General features: G+C 33.8%; 2 protein-coding genes across 8 annotated transcripts in view; one reads left to right on the top strand and one right to left on the bottom strand.

Annotated features, from left to right (window-relative positions):
• LOC125678217 (anion exchange protein 2-like) overlaps positions 1–8206 on the bottom strand; it is a 47179-nt gene extending 38973 nt beyond the window's left edge. For 2 of the 7 annotated variants that reach the window (XM_048916475.2, XM_048916481.2), the window contains exon 1: positions 7870–8206. The gene's annotated coding sequence lies outside the window, so the exon portion shown is untranslated. Of the gene's footprint in view, positions 1–821; positions 1040–1355; positions 1780–2741; positions 3519–3898; positions 3949–4628; positions 4662–6467; positions 6537–7869 lie in introns of those variants that run through there. The other 5 variants (XM_056153950.1, XM_048916476.2, XM_048916478.2 and 2 more) reach the window with 5 other exon arrangements.
• A 6202-nt stretch (positions 8207–14408) lies between these two features.
• LOC125680326 (uncharacterized) lies at positions 14409–16043 on the top strand. Its single transcript, XM_048919808.2, has one exon. It carries the CDS (start codon positions 14613–14615, stop codon positions 15819–15821), a length of 1209 nt encoding a protein of 402 aa, XP_048775765.1. The 5' UTR covers positions 14409–14612; the 3' UTR covers positions 15822–16043.
• Positions 16044–17657: the final 1614 nt, after the last annotated feature.

Raw genomic sequence — 17657 nt, 5'->3', positions numbered from 1 at the left:
TACAGTAAAACATGCTTATAATGAACATGCTTATAACGAATCCACACTTCTTGCAAAATTTATTCCCGTATGATAAGAAAATAATGAACATTTTATTGGATATAATGAAATTTGTTTATAACAAACTGTGTTTACACTGGCCCTGAATGTTTGCTATAATGAGTTTTACTGAATATAACACTTCTAATATATATACTTGTAAAGTGCAAGGACAAGTGCCTAAAAAAAAGATTGTATCATATGTATTCTCTAAATAATGTATAATTTACAATGTGTTTTACATATTGATAAAAACATCTAGAGCATTAATAATTCTTTTATGCCACCCAATGTTAAACAAAATAAATGTTATCATGTTGACTCATACCAGTATATTGTTTCTGTTACAATTAAATTACATCAATATCTAGAAAACAATTTCATGCATTCCACAATGTATCAGTTAACTATGATATATGATAGGGGGAGAGAAATAAAATAGCAAGATCTAAGAATTTTTACACCCAAAGCCTGGAAAACGAGATAATGAACTTCACATATATCGTGAAACACAAAAAAGTACAAAAACCACACAATTTAATATGTTAATTTCAAGGTTGTTTTTCAGTCTGTGTGCAATCTGGACTTTTGCTTGTGGTTTTCGCATGACAAAATATACCACTTCTTCCTTGTTTTTATTAACTCCATTACTTGAACAACTACTCACACAGTAAGAATACATTATGATGTAATAAAGTAATGAAGCAAACAAAAAACATAAATCACGTTAATTAGACACAGCAGCAAAAAATTCACCTATAACTGGCTTTAGAAATACTCACAACAAATCTCGTCAAATCAGATACAATTAACAGGCCACATGTGAAAAGGCACTTTGTAATGCAGAGAAAAATTTACAATGTTACATCCAAGGTACTCCTACTACTCTAAAGCAACAAAGTGCATCATTATACAACCACTTTACACAACATGGTGATATTGACTGTAATAAAATGGATAACAGAGGTGTTCTTCTTTGTACTAATATACTATGTAGATTAGCTGATCAAGTAAATACCCAAGTCATATAATGTGTGGGTTTTATGTTTACTCAAATACACTCCTGTTATACACTTTCAAGAAGGATATTTCACCAAAAATTTCTAGTATATTTAAAGCGAACACGTCATAATTTGAAGTTCACCCGTCTTTAAAGCCTGCAGTTGTGTCCAAATCATGCAACAGGGACTGAATACTGAGCATTTCCATTTGAAATACAAATTTAAAAAGAACAACTTACTATTACACAATGTCAGTCTAATAAACAAACTGCAACTTTAAAATCGGACATAGATATGAAAAATTGTACACAATACCTCATACTACAGGTATCTAGGTAAGGAGATCATTTAAGGAAAGGTGAAAAAAGTGTAAAATAAACTCTCTCCGAACACTCCCTCCTCTTTTTCCTAGTTGTAATCAATGATGTATTTCTGTCTCTCAGATGACAGGCAACATGTGAATTCAACGGGATCAGAAAAAATATTGAACTCCTTAAGACAGATATTCTGTAGGATCAAAGACAATGTCACCATAGAGAAAATTTCCCATACATCTGTCTCCCTCCACAGCTTCTGAACGGATAACTACGGACATTAAATCCTTGCACATCTGTGTACATGTAGATTTGTTAGTGCAAAGGATAATGATTTCTACCAACTACGGAACTTGGTCACAATGACCTGTGAAGATCTAAATACTATTTCACAGCATTTCAATCATGACGTGGCCTCAAAAGATAAAATAAAACCATTCACATTTCATTAATGACAATTTGACACACCAACATAAAATCTTTTAATGTTACCATTTACCTTAACTTATTCAGATATGAATGTCTTATTGATCAATTTGTCAAAAACCTATAACTAAATGGTTTGATGGTCACGAAAATTTTATATTTGTCACAGATTATATTTAAGCTCAAAGCTTTCTACGCATAACCAAATGATCCATTTACATGCATTCTTTAAAAATTCTGTTATGTAGATCCAGTATCAGATTTTTTTGTGGCCTATCTTCACTACACAGAAAAAGAAAGCCATGTTTAATTCAAATGTGCATCATTAAGTTGTACATGTATACAAATTTGAGAATATTATAAATTACACAGTTATTCTTCCACAATCTATGAACCTTTCCACAAAGGAAATTGTACATGTAATCAGATGCACAATTTTATATTCACATTTCCCACGTTTTTTCCTTTGATAAGTTACAAATTGTAATGACTGGCATTTCCTCATGAATGTGCTGCTATTGTAAACATGCATTAATGTGCATATGAATGCAGAAATATACTTGATAGATACAGTATGTCTATTTTAACGACTGGGAATTGTGACAGAAATGAAAGTAGATACATGTATAAGAAATAAAGTTCATTTTTGAAAATGCATGAAGGTATGAACTGTAACACTTCAGGCCATCATAATTAGCATTAGCGTTTCATGAAGAATGCTGGCGTGCAATCTGATTAAAGTACAGATCTCTCAAAGAGATCTCTCTGTGCTATTTGAGAGATCTGTATTTATAAATCAGATTGGCTAGCGTTAAGTGTCACAGTTCATACCCACATGTATTTTCAAGAAAGACATTATATATATATATTTCTTAAATATATGCTTATACATGGATCAAATTAAATCAACAGATCTTGAATTCTCAAAACCCTACCTCCTGCAAAACACACTGATCCTTACCAAAAATCTTAAAGTTTATCTAAACACTTGGTCACCGTTATCTTTTTTTTTTTTTTTTTTTTTTATACAGGAGTTCAAGGACACACACCTGTAATCTTTATAATCTTTATTACCTAAGACAATTCATAACTTTGATCTACTAAGTGATGATAACTTCAGAATGCACCTATACACTTTAAGGTGGATAATCAGAAAACATCTATCTCCCAAATTTGGGAATGTATAAGTACATCATGGAAAAAAATGCAATTCAGATGAACACATACTGAGAGATAAGCAAATTAAGACCTCAGTTAATTTATTCAGGATCAATAAGGTAACCCAACACCCAACCCCCTTATTTTGCAGGTCCAATCACTTCTAAAAATATACTTCAGTATTTTACATTTACATATCCACCAGACATGTTTTCATCTAAATACAGCCATATATTTCACTACATTAACAGAATGCATAAAGGGGACAAGACAAATTTATCCTTCATATCTGCATTGGGGGTAAATTTAGGTGTTGGACTTTGGACTGGGAATTAATAGCAGTGCCTGGTGGGGAGGTCTAAATCAGGGAGAGATAAAATCTACCAGATTTAGATCTGTAAATATTTACTGCATCATTACTCATATTATTCTATGTTATATACCATCATGCAGAAAAACAAATTCTGGTGCATTTAGTAAATAAAATATCTTTACCCTTAATTTGTTTAACACACTAATATGTGTATTATTAGTTTTGGTTCAATGTTTCTTACTAGTTGATTTCTGAAAATAAGAGGAGGTGGGGGGTGGGGGGTTAACACCTCTCATTCAATGTAGTACAGATACAAGGTATTCAAAATTATGTCTACTAGTCTTATACAATTACACAATGTCAGGACATCTCTTATTCATTTGTGGGTACTCTTTTAAAAAACAAAAGTAGACCAATGAATTTTTGCAAGCAACCAATCCTGTACACAGATACACACCTACAAATACCTGAAACAACATCAGTATTGCATCAGTATAGTAAATCTTTATCAGCAGTGACACAACAAGGAAAATAACATGACATAAATTGGTGTACTTATGAAAATCCTGTGTTAGTAAACTACTGCTGTATATACACATAGTTATATAAATCAAACACTTCCTTCCCATACTACAAACATGACTAACCTATCTTTCCTCTGTTATGAAGTCTGCCTTTCATCACTGCTATTTTTAACCTAAAGGAATGTACAAAGCACAAAAGTGTTCACAACCTATGACAAAGTTCCACTATCTCTTTTTGTCTACAAATGCCCTGATTGCTAACAAAATTGATCAGTTATTTTCAGTGAAATACAAGCAACTTTTTTTTAAATATAATTTTGTCCATATTTATACCACATACACAAACAGGACTGAAAATAGTGGTCCAATTATGAGGTTAATGCTTGCACAAAGAAATATTGATTTCAAAGAAAATCAAGTTGTCTTCAGCAAACTGCTCTGTGGTGGAAATAAATGAGCCTGATATATCATTTATCTGTTTCATTTCATTTTTCGCTTAAGTTATGGTGCACAGACACCATAAAATTTAGCCATTTTAGATAAAATTACACAACATGGCAGATCCAATACTTCAACACTCACAACACTCAGTGGTTATGTCAGAGGACTAAAAATCTATAGTTTTTGAGTTCAAATCTAATAGGGTATTTTATTGGCTTTTACTATAGTATCAAATTCTTATATAGCATTAAGGAAATGGAAAGAAATTTGAAAAATGCCAATCAACAGACACTAAATTACAAATTAGCAAAACATGATGTTGTCTCATTTCAGGTTTTAAGCATTAATTACCACTATCTATGATCTCTTTCTTGATTTTTTTTTATCATAACCCCACCCCCTTCTGACATACCCCATTTTGCACGTTGATGCATGGTTTTCTGACCTTAGAGAAAAGGAACAATTTTTGTAAATTAAAAAAAAATCACCTTAATATCTAGAAACAGTTATACAGCCTATCATTAGAAACATGCAGTAAATTTACAATTTTATTTATAACCTTTCATCAGAAAAATGCAGTGAATCCATTATTTTACAGCCTATCATTAGAAATAGCCATTCAATCTGTCATAACATATATATATAGTTTAGCACATGGATGGTACAGCGTGCAAGTCCATCATACATGATACAGTCTTACAAAATGAAATAGAATATCATAACATTGAAAACTCAAATCTAGCATACATGTATAATTATACATTTACTGTGTCATGGCATGACATTTTAAATGCTTAGAAAATAGGTACATGCACACTATGAGCAGTCTTGTTTACTTATAAAATATATTATTCATATTTCTAAAATGTAAAATATCTCACTTCTTTGCACTGTAATGCATTATATATGTACGTACAAAGTTCTTTCTTATAATACTATTGTATTATCATGTCGTGCAATTTTTAAAGGTCTATACATTCTGTTCGCTGTACAATTTAAAACCCTACATTGCATTCATATACAGCTAATCGTTTTATTTTTTTGGCAAGTGAATGACATAGTATGTAATTGATACAATTCTTTCAGCCATTTTTTATTCAGGGAAAAGGATTCCGTATTATATCACCAGAAATTGTATTAAACATTTTATCAAATTTATCAATGACTATGTTTTGAAGAAGGAGGTTGCTCAAAATCAATGGTTGATACACAGTCCCTCTGAATGTCTGAATGATATAGAGAATGGCTTGTAACAATTATACAATTATTACACAGTACCCATGCAATTTCAGTGTTTAAATGAATAATTAACTAAATGCATTTTATACATTACTGCATTCTTAGCCTTTCAACTTGCATATAATATAACTCATCAAGATTGTCACCAAATTTCGTCCAAAAATTTCAAGTACTTCCCGAAGTATTCAAGAATCAATTAAAACATTTTACCAATATATTTTCTAGATATCAGCCCGGAGCACTTCATTATTTCATGTGTACAACGACTGTTTTTGGAATGCATTGACTGGACAAATATATTCTAAAACCTTCATCTAATAAAATTTTGAAGTTGAAATCTCACCTCAGTTTAATGATACATGTGTCTAATAGTTCCAATATTTGACACCCCACAAAAACCCCACCTTTTCTAAGCTGTACTTTGCACCCAACAACCACTTTCAAAGCATCTGTAAAGGAGCAGTATTTAAAATGACCGTAGGTTGTAAAGCACAGCTGAGGAAAAGGATAATTTTCTTCACTGTTACTATTTGTATTCTCAAATTGAAGATGATGATAAGATGTTTTGTCTATTGCATTGCAAATATCGTCCAAGTACTAATGAAAAACACGGGTTCCTCATCTGGCCCAGGTTAATGTCTACTAAAATAAATAAGTCAAATTCTTAACTAATTCTCGAATATCTTAGGAAGTACTTCAAAATTTTATATGAAATTTGGTGAAAATCTAAATTAATAATTATATATGCAAGTTGAAAGCTTCAGAATGCAGCGTACAATGCCTGTATTTAGTAAAAACTTTTAATTGCTGAAATATGGTTACCCTGTGGCAGGAATTATGAGCCTTAATTTCTCTATTATCTACATATGAAAGATACTTAGACATTCGAAAGACCTGTGGGTTAAACAGAAAAGCTTAAAAAAGAAAGGAAAAACATGTACATGTATTTACAAACACTGTAAAATAAATACACAAATAAAATGTGCATTAATTCTCACAAACATGACTATACCTTCTTTATCTAACAAAACACTCTCCTGCTGCGGCAGATCTGATAGTGTTAACATTATTCTCTAATGCTAATACAATGTATTGAAAACAACAAAATACATTAAGGTTTTAAATTATACAAAGAACATCCTTCTACAAATAATTATGAGGTACAATATCCACTCACAATCACATATTGTCATGTACCTGCATGCTGATAGGATCGAGATCCGATGCAGACCTCTGTGATTACATAATGTCATTCATACAAGGTAATTTAAATTCTGATTTCCGGATCCAGTAATGCAAGGAAGTACTTTCATATCTCTTCAAATTCTTCAACACGGTTAATTTTTCATAGACATTTAAATACATGTACAATGTCCATGGAAAAAAGAGAAACACCTGCCAATATCTTTAAAATATCCAGTCATTTATATGTTTTCTCCATGGAAGAGAAAAAAGTTTCAATATGTTTATGATTGATCATTCATACAATATATATATATTTTTTTACGCATTTCTGGGATAGAATTACTTGATGAATGTGCATGTGTGATGCAAGACTGACATTTCCAAGCATTCTAATTGTACAGTAGTGGAATTTTCTTGCACCATTGCCAATATAATTATAAATGACTTGTACATTTATAAGTAAAAGTCAACTTTTGGTTTTTTTTTTTGGGGGGGGGGGGTTGTTTTGAGGTGCAATCTTCAGATTTTCCTCAACAGTCTTTGTATAAACTTAACCTTAATTAGCTGTATCAAATTTGAAATATGTAACAACATCAATTTAAAACTTTTTGATATATTATTGCCTGCATATGGGGCAACATCATATACAGAAGGGAAAACATTCCTACTATTTTTATTCTGCAACATTACTCTGAACAGTTGGTAAGGTTACACTGGGGGAAATAAGGTGACCACAGCTTGACCCATCAAAGGGAAACAACTCTTCTGAATGTGCTGTGCTAAAACAGTCAAAACCACCACTGACCACAGCAGTAAAAACAAATTACATGAATGTTTTGTTTTGTTTTTGTTGTTGTTTTCTTTTTCATAACCTTTACTTAGCATGTATGATAAATTAATGTACCAATGACAATTAGGGGCCTACGTATAAAAATTTCCCCTTGAAAATATATTAGCATTTAACTGTTTTTATTACTCGTACAACTGCAGCCATTGTTTGGTTCCAGAAAGTTCGATTCAAACCATCATAAACCCGGGTTCATATGCTACAAACATCGTGTCAATTAACTTAAACTGCCGGGATGACTGATGTAAACAAAATATTTCCTAATTTTTTCAAGTGTTCTTGAGTGTCGAAGTTGTTCAAGTATTTCTGGCATTTGTCCAAAACAATTTCGGACACCTATGAAGTGCAAAATATAGATTAAATAAGAAGTTACAATACTTACAATATCTTCTGCAGCCTGATATATCCTTATTCACTGCCAAATTCTGCATCAAACAACGTTCCTTCTTTCAGTACGAATCATGTTCTAAACGGAAATGAAGTGATTCAGCAGATCGTTCGTAAATGAAGGTTCCCAGTCAAATCGTCACCCATCAAATATGAGATCAGAAAATGAAGGAATACATGATAATCACACGTAGCAATAAAAAAATAAATTGTATTTAAAAACTATTCTTTGTTCCATTATTGAAAATTTCATAGTTAGATTCCATTATGAACAGGATGCATTTAATGCTCGTATCAAGAAATGTGGCAACACGGAACTAAGCATATCACGAAAAATGTTAACTCGTTCTACAAGTTCAATGGAATTCTTTATTTTGCCAAGACTTCACGATTATGAATAAAAATAATTTACCGTTGAAAGAACTTTTAATACAAAACGATCTAAATTATAGTGTAATCTATTCTTAAGCGATAGTTATAAGGACGTCACCATACGATGTAGTAGCATTAACACCAAGGGTAATCGGCAATACGCATCTCCAGCAGGACAGTGTAATGTTCAGCTCAATATCGGAAAAAGCGGTCCTCTCGATACTTACTTCGGAAGCACAGGCACTTGACGTTTTAAAAAAATGTCTTCACGTAAACATGATATTGAATATTATGTTTACAGGAAGACAGTTTTTTATTATTATAATTATAGATATTTAAAACGTCAAGTGCCTGTGTTCAGCAGGTACACTTTAAAAATTTTTTGAGAATCAGAAGATATAAACAAAACGGAACGAGCCTGCGGCAACACAGTGCTAGAGAACATTAAAGAAAAAGTTGATTTTTTTCGAGTTCTACCTTGGTACCGGTTTGACGAGTTTTTCTTGAATATTCTCGAAAACTATCAGAGACGTATCTAACATACTGTATATGTCTCTGTCAATATTATCTGAAAACTGAAATCGTAGACAGATCTCTAAATATATTTTGCTTTGTACCGTTAGCTAGGTTTATAAATATCTTCAGATTATCAGAAATTCTTGAAATCAAAACAAACTTGTAAAATTGTGTACACCTTCCAAGGAGAAGGAAATGCTGATACACAGCGTTGCTTTTTTCCGATATTGAGGCGTTACACCTGGAGAGGCGTGCTACCGATTACCTTGGGTGTACCCGTAAATTCTGTTGACACGCACATCCTACTTGTATAGCCTAGTGCAATATCAGACTAGATACATGTTATATTATGTCTCTGGTCAGACACATAATACTCAGCAGCGGGGATTTCTAGATATGAGGCGCCGTTTTCGTATTTTTGAGGTATTTTCTGATTTAAACCCCCCCCCCGAAGTTCTGATTTTTTACAGTTCAATATACAATGTGTATATATAAACTTTATATCTATTTCTATATATTATGTATCTGTTTATTCTACATGAGGCAGAAGTGGATTTCTGTTTGATATATCCTTTAAGACCGTCTATTGTTGCCTTTTGTTGATGTATTAGGTATATTTTACACATGTATGTGTGGTAATGTTCAGGATGTACATCGCTACAATATCTAATAACAATATGTACATTAGTTTAAACAATTTCAAAGTCATGTATATATATATATATATATATATATATATATATATATATATATATTGACTCATTTACAGCGAATTTGTTGTTTTTTAAAATATGTTAATAAGCTGTTGGAATGTGCATGCTGATATACTCTGCATTGGGCAAAAGTGCACTAATTAACACAATTGATAATATATACTATCCTTGCTGTCCATTGCAGTTTAATATATTACATTTGCAATTTAACATTTAATCTATATATTATTTATCTGCTTACTATACATGAGGCTGAAGTGGATTTCTGTTTTATATCCTACAGCACCGACTCTTGCTACCTCTTGTTAATGTATCAGGCGTATTATATATTGCATTAGGGATAACACACATGTATCAACTGAATACTAATGCTTGCATATAATGAAACTTGAACTACCACAAAGAAGTGTATTACTCCAAGAATTGCTCTTCACTGTGTATTGTCTTTAATTGTATCAACAATAATTATATATGTGACATGTTTGTGCCCATTTGGTAATAAATACTATTCTATTCTATTCTATATCAAATATTCTATTTTTGATATCAGAAAATGATTTTCTTATATCGAAAATTACATTTTTTACATATCAAAATACTTAACATGAAGTAGATTTTTTTATATAAGATTTTGAAAAAAAAAAAATATATAGAAAATATTCTATTTCGGATATTAGAAAAATAACGCAAATTATTTTATGTATGTGTATATTCATCCTCCTGAAGAATTGAGGAAACTAGTCGAGTATACTCAATCGATTTTGTGATATTTTTATTATAATACTACTTGTGTAGGTTTTTCCGAATGGAAAGAATTTCATTTGTTATTTTAAAAATCAACTCCATGCATGAAAACATCAAGTTTACAATCGAAACCGGTCAACAACAACAACAAAAAAAAAATTTCGTTTTTGGACGCACTAATCATCAAGCAAAATAATAACATTTCCACGGTTCTATTTTACAAGGAAACACACAGTCATCAATGTCTTTTCAACTCTTGTCACCTGAGATACATGTATATATAAGCGATGGTCTCTTAAATAAACATAACTGCCCTAAGTGAAGAAATAAAACACAGAAATTTTCACTTTATTATATTTGGATACCCACTTCCGCCCATGCTCGGGGTTGAACTCACAACCTGCGGAACAAAATCTCCTCGAGCGGTCTAGCGCGTGCCTAGATGGTCAAGTGGTCTAGTTACATGCTGCTAGGAGATTTGGTTCCGGCAGGTGGTAAGTTCAACGCCGGGTAGGGGCTGAAGTGGGTATCTGATTCGAAAGAAATCGATTTTTAAAATCTAGAAATACTCCTATTGTTTGATATCAGAAAAAAAAGATTTCTTCATATCAAGAAAAAATCGACTTCCTGATACATGAAAAGTAAAGATAACCAACATTGATCAATCTCATAAATCCCATATAGAATACTAAATCAATAGTAGGGCAAACATGGGCCCTTGGACACACCAGAGGTGGGATAAGGTGCCTAAGAGGAGTAAGCAACCCTGTTGACCGGTCACACCCGCCGTGAGCCCTCAGTCTTGATCAGGTAAACGGAGTAATCCGTAGTCAAAATCAGTATGTAAAGAGCGGCCTAACAATCGGTATGAAATATGTCAGACAGCATTTGACCTAACGACAGGTTGTATTTGCTAATAAGATCATTATAACGACCATAGAATTTGCGAAATGCTAACTTCGAACAAGACTGTTGAAACCGCTGTAACATCAACTTATTTGTCAGTAGCTTGCTTCAATTAAAAAAAAAATAATCTTATCATATGCAGAACATGCTCTTGCACATCGAATAAGTTGAGAGACATAGTCACCATGTACAGGTGATATTGGAATGATACTACATAGATATGGGAGGTTGATGGAGAAGATGAAGTCACCCCGTTTGTCATAAAGTTGAGCTGTCAGTTTTCCGTTACCATCTATGTTCAATAAAATATCCAAATTTGAAGCAGATATGGAAGACTCTGTGATGTCTTCTATTTCGAGTTCACTGGGATATATTGGATCAACATATGATTAAAAATTGTTAATTTGATTTGATTTATTGATGTTTTCTGCCACACTCAACAAGTTTTCAGTTATCTGGTGGCACCCAGTTTTTATTGGTGGAAGAGAGAACCCGGTTACAATGTACCTGGGAAGAGACCACCGATCTTCCAAAAGTAAACTGGGAAACTTTTTCACTTATCGGCGCGAGCGGGATTCGAACCCGCACCAATAGAGGTGAGAGGCCGTGTAATTTTGAGCGCGATACTCTAACCACTCGGCCACAAAATTATAAAATACAGCGTCGTCGATATATCTAAATGTTGAGTTGAAGGCCACGGCAAGATTTTTTTTATTCTCTTGTAGAAGCTTTTGAATAAATTCTGCCTCATAAGAATATAAAAACAGACCTGCTTATAAAGGAGCACAATTTGTGCCCATGGAAATTCCAACAGACTGCTGGAAGACTTGATCAACAAAGACCACATAGATATTGTCAATGAAGAACTCCACCAACTTTTCAATATTTACTTCAGAGTACTTGTGCGTAGATTCAGAGTGATGTTTATAACTTATTATTCTATATCAATTTTGATATAAAAGAATTATTTTTTAACAAGCACATAGCAAATGGAGGAGGGAGTGTCCCCTTTCTTGACAACGTACTTTCTCCGTTATTTTCAGATCTAAAGTTCATTATTTTTACAAACATACAAAGTCTGATTTATTGGCTGGTTGCCCCCTCCCTTCCCACTATAGTAGTACATGTAGTGAATGATAGTGGAAATGTAAGCTTGAACATATGAATTGAAATGCTCGATTCCCTATCGTCTCCCACAAATTGAGCTGTAAGACTTGGAGCCAATAAACAATACAATACAATACAATTTGAATTTTCATGGGGTATCTACCAAGTTCGCCATATATCATGAAATCGATCTGACGTTGATTGTTTGAAATGTAGTAAAATCTTATAAAACTTGAGATGAACTCTTCCTAGAATTACATAATGGAAAATTCCCAGACTTCACATCACATGTTGTAAGTGGTCTTCGCTTTCTACCCAGAGTTGTCATTCGTACCTCATATGTTACAAGTAAGAACAGGGAAGGATAACTCTGAAGACACTACTGTTGCAATCGCATGCCAAGATTTACCCTACTATCAAGATATTCGACCTGGGTGAGTACTTGAAAAATTCTAGACTGCTGAATTATGAATTTTTGTTATCATAACAAAAATGTATAAACGTATTCCCAGTACGTGTCCTTGATTGTGATTCGAACATTCTCTGAATCTGGTGACATAGTTTGTAATATTAGAGTACTTCGGAGATAATTAGAATATTGCAATAAAATGAACGTTCTTTTTAGATATTTTCCATATGCAAGTGTACTTGGTATGCCTTTGGTGTTCACATGAAGCTTAAGGTAGATTGATCCTCGTTTGATGTCATAGGTTTTTGCAAAAATCTTTATTGAATTTAACTTTGCACATGATAGAAATATATCTTTCATATGGATTTTATTCACTAGATAAAAAGAAGGAAAAGATTAGTAAACTATTGATAGTGAAAAAGTTTTTATTTTCCATTGATAATCAATTATCTAAAATTCAAAAAATGTTGTCAAGAGCAATAACTTGTATGCTGGTACGTATTTCCTCTACTGTATATCTACCATACAGTGTTTTCACCTATATCCAAAATTAATTTATGTATATTTATAAATAAGCAGTTTTTTTAAACTGTTGACAAAAATTATTAAGTTTTCTATATATAAAACAAACCGGGCATTTGTTACCCAACAGAACACCCAACCCCCAAAGTGAGGGGGTGGTGGTGACGGGGGGGGGGGGGGGGGGGGGGGAGTTATGGACGCCCAGTGGAACTCTCCAAGATATAGACTATACAATGAATGGCGAACGTCAAGACAAAATAATTTTTTTCTGGTTGGACCCGGGCACCAATATGTAGTCCTATGTGCTGGCACACAAAGAAAACGCACAAAGCATATATCATTGTGGATTTAAAAACTATGAATTAAGGATTATTTATAATGTATTTCATATCATTATGACGATTTATTTACTATTATTCATCATAAATTCATATTGAATGTAATCTTACCCCGGGTCCGTTTCATTAGCCCACCATGCTGGAAAGATTTAAATACGATGAATTTATAAATAACTTCATGTTTTGTTACCACTCTGATGGATAACGATATTCAATTGAAGACGATAAATTTTATCATCTTTAACATTAACTTCTGTTACAAATGCCCTTTTAAGGAAACATATTCTTGCAAATGAATTAAAAGTTAAATTAATGAAATGTATCTTTTTGAAAAGAGATGTATGGGCATGCAATGAAATGTATCATTCTTTTTATCATTTCACAATCAGACAATAGAAGTATCATAAAAATCTTGAAAGAAAAGCCCGCGAGTCCTGCATATGAACTCTATCCCTGTGTATGTCACCGCGGGCTACATTTTTGTCTTTTATATCCTTACAATTAAATTGCAATGACGAGTATTTCATTTGCTCAAGAATTTGATGCAGTGCGCGAATGAATACAGAACTATACTTGATGAAATTAGTACATCTATTTTAATGTCTGGGAATTCCAAAAGAAATAAAAGTAGAATGTAACTAAAAGAAATAAATTTCATAATGCAGAGCATCTTCGCTAGGCAAGGGGGACGATGCACGGCGTTCCTCTTGAACAGTTCCTCTTGAACACCGTGTATCGTCACCCTTGGCTAGCGAAGATGAATGCACAGTGGTAGCATTTAAATAGAAAGATCTAAAGAAGGCAAAAATTGTAAATCTTCATAAAGTAGAATATAAGCCCATTACCAAAGTCTTTGCTAGAAGAACACGGACAGTATTTCTGATCCGGGTTTATTAAAAATGTTCTTATACAGGGTAGCATTATCATTAGCAGTCCATCCTCTTCAGCGTCATATTACAACACTTCGATGGTTTACTTTTAGTTTAAAGGTCTATTTTGTGCGACTTTCGAATAACTTAAGTTAACATTCCGGAAGTTTTAGGCAACGTCCTTGTACAGCAGGATCTCACTTTTAGACTACCCTGTACATTTCATACGCGCATCAGCAGTCATGAACGGCGGTATGTTTAGCTGGTCAGCATGCAAATCTCTATTCATTGTGTTGTTGTTGGAGTACTTAAAAATGAACGAGTGTGAAGATTTGGAGACGAGTGCACCACAGGCTCTGGTTTTTGGTGGCAATGGGTTCATGGGAATTCCGACAGTGGAGAAGCTTCTCATTGGAGGTTACCATGTGACCATCGTTAACAGGGGAAACTGGTACTGGGATTCTGATGTTAGAATCAAGCCACGTGTAAGTCACGTGACTTGTGATCGGTACAAGTCCCTATCGCACTGCAAAAATATGGAAGCTTTGCATAATTTTAAATTCGACGTGGTGATTGATTTTAGTGCCTATGAAAGATTTCAAGTTCAAGACGTCTTTAAAATATTCCAGGACAGAATCGGACTGTATATTCTCATAAGTTCAGATTCTGTTTACGAAGTTTGCAACAAAAGCTATGACGGCTATTCGCGTGAAATTGATGCTGTGAGACCACGAAATGTTCTTCAGCGCGAGGAGTACGCGAAAAAAGACAACTATGGCCATAGAAAACTTTTATGTGAGGAGGAACTTCAATTTCAGAATATGAAATGGGGAGTGCCATTCCTATCTCTTAGATTACCGGACGTAATAGGACCCCGAGACAACACATACCGGTGGTGGATCTATCAGCTACAGATCCGTCTACATGCTCATTTGAGCAATGAAGTGAGAATACCTAAATCTGTATGTCACCAGCCGTTAAGTTTGGTACATTCTGACGACGTAGCTGACTTGATAGTACATATATGTTCGCAAAGCCCGGAAAAGTTTGCTCACGGAAAAGCTTACAATTTAGCTTTCAAGGAAAACCCAACCCTTTTCGAGTTACTTGAGGCAATAAAATCTGAACTGAATATGCGGGATGTTCCTATTATTTGCGCTGCAGAATCGATGCCTGAACTCTACCCAACAGTAACGCTGGGACCAGTGGACACATCTTCCGCAGAGCAGGAACTGAGCTGGAACCCAACAACGCTCAGCGAGGCCGTCAAGGACAATGTCAACTTCTACGAGTCGGCCGCACGCAATCCAGAATTCAAAAAAGAACTGGCCAGCGCGTTAGATTTCACCAAATCATCCATGCCTATGACTGACGGATACGGCGATAAGCTTTACAAAGCTTTTAACAAAGAATATCGGACCATGGACAGTACAATGAAAGACGAACTGTAATACTCATAAGGCAAATATTTTTATACTTTTATATCAATGTATTCATCATATGTTATGTAAATTAGCATCAAAGAAAAAACCCATGAATTTGATATCAACAGTAATATTGATTTTGAAAGCTCGGGAAATCATTTTCACAGTACACGAGGACTTGTTTATTTTTGCTAAAACTGTTTCTCCTTTAATGTAAGTATTGTGGATGAATAAATAATTTCAATGCAAGACTGGATAAAAAATATTTGATTATGCTTGGGGAACACCTTTATTACGACTTTTTCCCTTTGTTTTCGCCCCTTCGAAAAAAATTCACTTATAATGATAAGTCACCTGCTGTAGGTAAAATACCACACATTTAGAATTATGCTGAGCGCTCAGGGTCATGACAGTGCTGCTCTTTGCAACGCCTGCCCCGACACGGGACCTCGGATCAGTTTTTAAGGTCATATCCAAAAGACTTTTAGGTTTGACGCGCATGACATAAGCGGGACTTGAACTCACGACCTCCCTGTCACGAATAGAACGCTATACCACTTATACCGTGGACCACCGCGGCTTTGGGGAACAGATCGAGTAACGCACAACTACGGATTCAAATGAAATTATCTTTGAATGCAAAAGATAAGTCTGTTAGTTTTACACATACCGACCCCAGGGAATGAAGGCGTTGTTCCTTAGTCTGTACATCGCATTGAAATAGAAATTGTTTTGCACGCATAATCAAACACTAGTGTTGTGCGCTTGCCTTTTTAGTTAGAAAATGTCACATCAAAGCATTTGCGCCCGGGTCAATTTATATTCTGATCAGTAATGATAAGAAACAAAAGTCTTGATATTGTTTTCACCATTCTAAAAATAACTACGGGGAATGCTGATCAAAATGTGAAGTAACGCTGGATGATACAATTGTAAGTTTACGAGCAGATGTAACTGAACTACCGCGACCGATTGACACATGGGTCCGCTTGTTACCAAAATTATTCACATACAAATGCATGGGCTGTATTTACATGTGCAAGGAGATGATACTTTCAGTGCCTCTGTGTTTATGTATTCATTGTACTGCGTGATGTAGTGGTGAGTAAACACTGCGATGCTGTTCAATTAATTATCAAACTTTTCATGACGATTCGCCTTTATTTCAAGAATATTTGAGAAGATACACGAGGAAAAGGGGAGAGTATCCCGCTCCATCTCTGCCCGTATAGTATAGAACAGAATTTACTTAATGCATTATGTCGTTAAAACGGGTGTTTCATCGCCGAACGGTCGGCATTGTGAAAGTCGCGGGTCTTTAATATTGGGATACGACCTGCAAAATTGAAAATGGAAAAATAAAATCTGAAAATTTCAAATTTTATTTTTCCATTTTATTGTTTACAATGCTTACCTAAAGCATTTCTAATGGTCAACCGAAACTTGAATATCAATTGTTGAGTTATAAGTGAGATACAGCACTCACAATTCTTTGTTATGTAAACAAGGCTCGTGCCATGTTTTTGTTTACATTAGATTGTTTAATAGCAAATAGCATGTTTAAAACAAAATGAGAAGTGCCAAACAATAGAAGCCACGTAAATGTGTTCAGAATTAACTTGTAAGTTGAAAAAAAAATCTGCTTTAAATGAAACTTTTACTAATATATTTAACCCATGTAAACAAAAACATGGCACGAGCCTTGTTTACATAACAAAGAATTTTGGGTCTCTATCTCCCATTTACCTCGACAATTGACGTTCAAATTTTTGCTGACCATTAGAAATACATTAGTTTAGCATTATAAACATTAAAAATAAAATGTTAAAATATTTTCAGCTCAAATCGTGTCCATGCCCCAGG

Source organism: Ostrea edulis, chromosome 2, assembly GCF_947568905.1.
Source record: "Ostrea edulis chromosome 2, xbOstEdul1.1, whole genome shotgun sequence".
Classification (NCBI taxonomy): domain Eukaryota; kingdom Metazoa; phylum Mollusca; class Bivalvia; order Ostreida; family Ostreidae; genus Ostrea; species Ostrea edulis.
The sequence above is the reverse complement of the archived record's forward strand: the minus strand, read 5'-3'. Positions and strand labels throughout refer to the sequence as shown.

What these genes read in the sequence shown, in the direction of transcription:
- LOC125680326 (XM_048919808.2), top strand. Translation starts at nt 14,613, where the DNA reads ATGAACGGCGGTATGTTTAGCTGGTCAGCATGCAAATCTCTATTCATT.